At 42.1% G+C, this 4,360-nt stretch overlaps 1 protein-coding gene across 1 annotated transcript; it reads left to right on the top strand.

The window, feature by feature from the left end:
* The first annotated feature begins 211 nt into the window (after positions 1-211).
* On the top strand, positions 212-3,902 carry LOC101303794. The gene is made up of 4 exons (XM_004296550.1): positions 212-775; positions 1,235-1,866; positions 2,761-2,951; positions 3,119-3,902. Exons 1-4 carry the CDS (start codon positions 436-438, stop codon positions 3,759-3,761), a joined length of 1,806 nt encoding a protein of 601 aa, XP_004296598.1. The 5' UTR covers positions 212-435; the 3' UTR covers positions 3,762-3,902.
* Positions 3,903-4,360: the final 458 nt, after the last annotated feature.

Raw genomic sequence — 4,360 nt, 5'->3', positions numbered from 1 at the left:
TCCACGTGTCCCCATAATAATAATAATACAAACAAAGTATTATCTGGCCCAAACAGAATCCGCATCACAAGCGTTCCTTCAATTCCACGGAACGAAAGTACGAAACACATGATTTTTTCCCTCCTTTTAAAAAATAATGTAAAGAATATCTGAGCTTACAGTTACTTCCTCTCCTCCACTCTTCACTCCTCCACTGATCATCAAAAAACCCTCTCTCTCTCTCTCTCCTCCCCAACCAAATGGCGTCGTCTCATCTCGGCGCCTGTACTCCACGCGCCTCCCATTTCTACTTACACCGCCACAGGTGCCGATGCCCGATCCTTACGGAGCAGCCGCGGACGGCGCCCGTTTGGGAGAATCGGGAACAGAGGAGTCAGCTTGAGGTTGAGGGCGTCGTCTTCGGATGGCGGCGGAGGCGGAGACTCGTACCTCGGAATGTGGAAGAAGGCGGTGGAGAGCGAGAAGAAGGCGGTGGAGTTCCAGAAAATAGTGGAGAATTCAGCTCCGGCGGACGGCGAGGGGATTGTGGAGAATTTGGAGAAGAAGAGCCAGGAGTTCGAGAAGATTCTGGAGGTTTCGAAGGACGAGAGGGATCGGATTCAGCGAATGCAGATCGTTGATCGGGCCGCGGCGGCGATCGCGGCGGCTCGCGCGCTTTTGAAAGAGAGCGGCTTAAAGAAGGAGGAGTCCGGTTCAGGTGGAGTGAGGAGTGAAAGTGAACCGGAGTTAGGTGGTTTGAGGACTGAGCCGGACGGCGAGGCTCCTGTAGAAGAAGGTAAAGGTTTGAACTTTGTGTTGCTCTAGAAATTATATTTGGAGTTTGATAGTTTAAATTTCTGGATGCTAATGATGATTATGGAAATTTTTAGTGTTAAATTTTGGCTTTATTTCATTTCTTGAGATTGCATCTATCAGATTGTGAAAGCTGCTATTGAAGAAAAGAGAGTAATGAGATTGTGGTTTCCTGTTTTAGTAACAACATGTGAAGTTTTTGATTTATTGAATTTATGCTCAGCTTGTGTACTGTTGACTTTCTTTGACTGGAAATTTTCCATTCTAAGAGATATATTCAAAATAAGTCATGTCCTTCTTTGGTACTTGCAGATTGTTGGTTTACTGTCTCTGTGAACTTTTGTAGAGTGATTCATTCAGTTGCATATTGCTCCCTTTCTTCTCCCTGTTATTTGTTAGTGATTTGAGCATTTTCTTCGAATTGCACATTGAACTCTTTTAGTGTTGATAGGAATGCAGGATGGGAGTGTAATTGTGCCTCTGTCAGAAGGTAGTTCAGGAGCTGTGACTCCAGGTCCAGATTTTTGGTCGTGGACACCGCCGAGTATTGATAGTTCAGATGACTTGCAGGCAGCGAAAAAGCCTTCGGCAAATCCAAACTTGAGTCTTCCGTTGAAGGAGAAAGAGCGATCCTTGGATGTTCTCTCAATTCCTCTTCAGAGTATTCTGTCGAACCCTCTTCTTCCCCCTCTGCAGTCACTGAAGGAGGTTGAGAAAGTGGATGTCGCTGAGTCTACTTCCACAAAAGATGAACATGAACTTGGACATGAGTTTTCCATACATGCTGCAGAAGCTGCTCGTGCTCTTGATAAGATGGATGAGGAGTCATTATCTGGTGTATATACAGATGGAGCTCGGTGGTGGAAGGAATCTGGAGTTGAGCAAAGGCCGGATGGTGTGACATGCAGGTGGACAATGATCAGAGGTGTCAGTGCCGACCAAGTTACTGAGTGGCAAGAGAAGTACTGGGAAGCTGCAGATGAGTTAGGCCACAAGGAGCTTGGTTCAGAAAAATTGGGACGTGATGCACATGGAAATGTCTGGCGTGAACATTGGAAAGAAGCTATGTGGCAGGTTATTGGGCTTCACTATACTTTTTCTTTCATTTAATCTCATCAAGGAATGCTTCAAAGTTGCCACTAATGCTTCATGATTTTTACATTTTCTTGACATATAAGGATTCTTTTCATTAGCCTTAATCTTTGGGTCAGGAAAAATAATTGGATTATAGTGATTGTATTCCTAGATTCCTTCTCAAAATCTTTGCTAAACCTCTGGTCTTTTATAGAGGGAGTGTGAAAGAACTATAGGTCAGATTCATCTTATAAAGCTGTTTTTTTTATCCTTTTGCAGTTGCAACCCATGTTCTGTAAAAGTTAAATACCCCAAAATGTGATCCTATATTTCACCAACCGGATTGACATATTGATATTCAGTATAGCCATTTTTTAGCTTATTTGTAGCCCTAGACTTCTTAACATCTGTGTGTCAGAACTATTATTGAAAAGAATATTGAAAAGAATATTAATTTGACATTTGTGAACCATTCTCTCCATTTGGATTTAGACAGCAAGTCAGCAACTTTGCTAGAGTTTATGTAGTAAAATGTGTTTTATATTCTTTAGTAAAGGAGAAAGAATAGTACGCTGTGTTCCCTATTAGAAATGTGTTTTGTATTCAAATGCCTCACCCTTACCTGATTCTCGGATGATGTCTATGCATCCCTGCACCTATTGGTAGCACAACTCCTCCATGTATGTGCATTTTCTTCAATCTGGTTGAACGTTGGCCCTCTATTTGCCTGCACTTCTATAGGCATTAATTATTTTGCACCGATATGCAATGCAAATTTTTTATCCAAATTCATGTCTCATGGTATCAACTTCATATAGTTTATTTTAATCTATGAATATAAATGTTTCATATATTGTAAGACAAACTGAACTGCGAATTTTGATTCGGTTGCAGAACTGTGGACTTGTGCATATGGAGAAATCTGCAGACAAATGGGGAAAGAATAGTAGAGGCGATGAATGGCAAGAGAAATGGTGGGAGCATTATGATGCATCAGGCCAAGCAGAGAAGTGGGCTCATAAGTGGTGTACAATTGATCCAAACACTCCGGTTGATGCCGGTCATGCTCATATTTGGCATGAAAGGTACCAAATATTAACTTAAACTATCTTACAAGGAGTCCGAAAATCTTCCACATGGCAGTTGCTTTGCACATACTAATACTTGTGTATATGTCTCGATGAATCTACTCTCCCGCTGGTTGAACATAGTTCTATTTTCAAAGTTTTCAGTTTATTTCCTTCTGTTGCAGGTGGGGTGAAAAGTATGATGGACATGGTGGGAGTGATAAATACACTGACAAATGGGCAGAACGCTGCGAGGGAGATGGTTGGTCGAAATGGGGTGATAAATGGGATGAACATTTTGATCCAAATGGCCATGGTGTGAAGCAGGGTGAAACATGGTGGGAAGGCAAGTATGGGGAGCGGTGGAACAAAACATGGGGCGAAGGTCACAATGGTTCAGGGTGGGTTCACAAGTATGGGAAGAGCAGCAGTGGTGATCATTGGGATACACATCAGCCGGAAGACACCTGGTATGAGAGATTCCCTCACTTTGGTTTCTATCACTGCTTTGAGAACTCAGTTCAACTCAGGGAAGTTCGAACTCCATCAGAGCTTATGTCTTCAGAGACTTCATCAGACATGCTTTCAGAAACTTCGTCAGAGACGCCTTCAGAGACTTCATCAGAGATGCCTTCAGATACTTTATCCGAGATGTCTCCCGTGGCTTCAACAGAGATACCTACTGAGACTTCATCAGAGATACCTTCAGAGACTGCATCAGAGACGCCTTCCGAAGTTCCATTGGACATGTCACCAGATAGTCCAGCGGAGTTGCCTTCAGAACTTCTCCTGAAGAGACAATCAGAGGTGGCCTCAGAGATGTCATAAATCATTATCCGAGGAAGCTGCAAAAGGCAATCTATATACATGGTCATAGTTTGATCCCCGTTTCTGAATAATGAGAGTGCAGTATATAGTATAGTATTTCTTTCTAGGCTTTAGTATTTGCCGGTTTTTTGGTTCTTGTGTGCCTTGGATCTCTGAACAAAATTTCTCCTCTTCATTATTGACCATGAAATAAGAGTGTAATATGTAGTTTTCCAGATGTTGAAGAAAACTGGACACAAAATCTTGTGGAAGTTTTCTGATATATTTCTTGATAAAAAACAGAAAGATTACAGATCTCTCTTTTTATATAAGAGAGAGATGGAACTGACTGAAAAAACTATACAGTAGAAAGTAAAGTAAAGTAAAGATGTACAGTGAAAAGTAATACTCAATAACCAAAGGACAAAAGACCTCTACTTCCAATACTCCCCCTCAAGCTGGATCAAGGGGATTCATTGAGCCAAGCTTGCCCAAGAGTCGATGGAATTGAGCAGCGGAAAGAGATTTTGGGTAAAGATGTCAGTCAATTGGTCTTGGCTGCGAATGTAGTGTGTATCAATAACCTTGGACTGAACTTGAGCTCGGATATAATGACAATC

This window comes from Fragaria vesca, linkage group LG4, assembly GCF_000184155.1.
Source record: "Fragaria vesca subsp. vesca linkage group LG4, FraVesHawaii_1.0, whole genome shotgun sequence".
Taxonomy (NCBI): domain Eukaryota; kingdom Viridiplantae; phylum Streptophyta; class Magnoliopsida; order Rosales; family Rosaceae; genus Fragaria; species Fragaria vesca.
The sequence above is the reverse complement of the archived record's forward strand: the minus strand, read 5'-3'. Positions and strand labels throughout refer to the sequence as shown.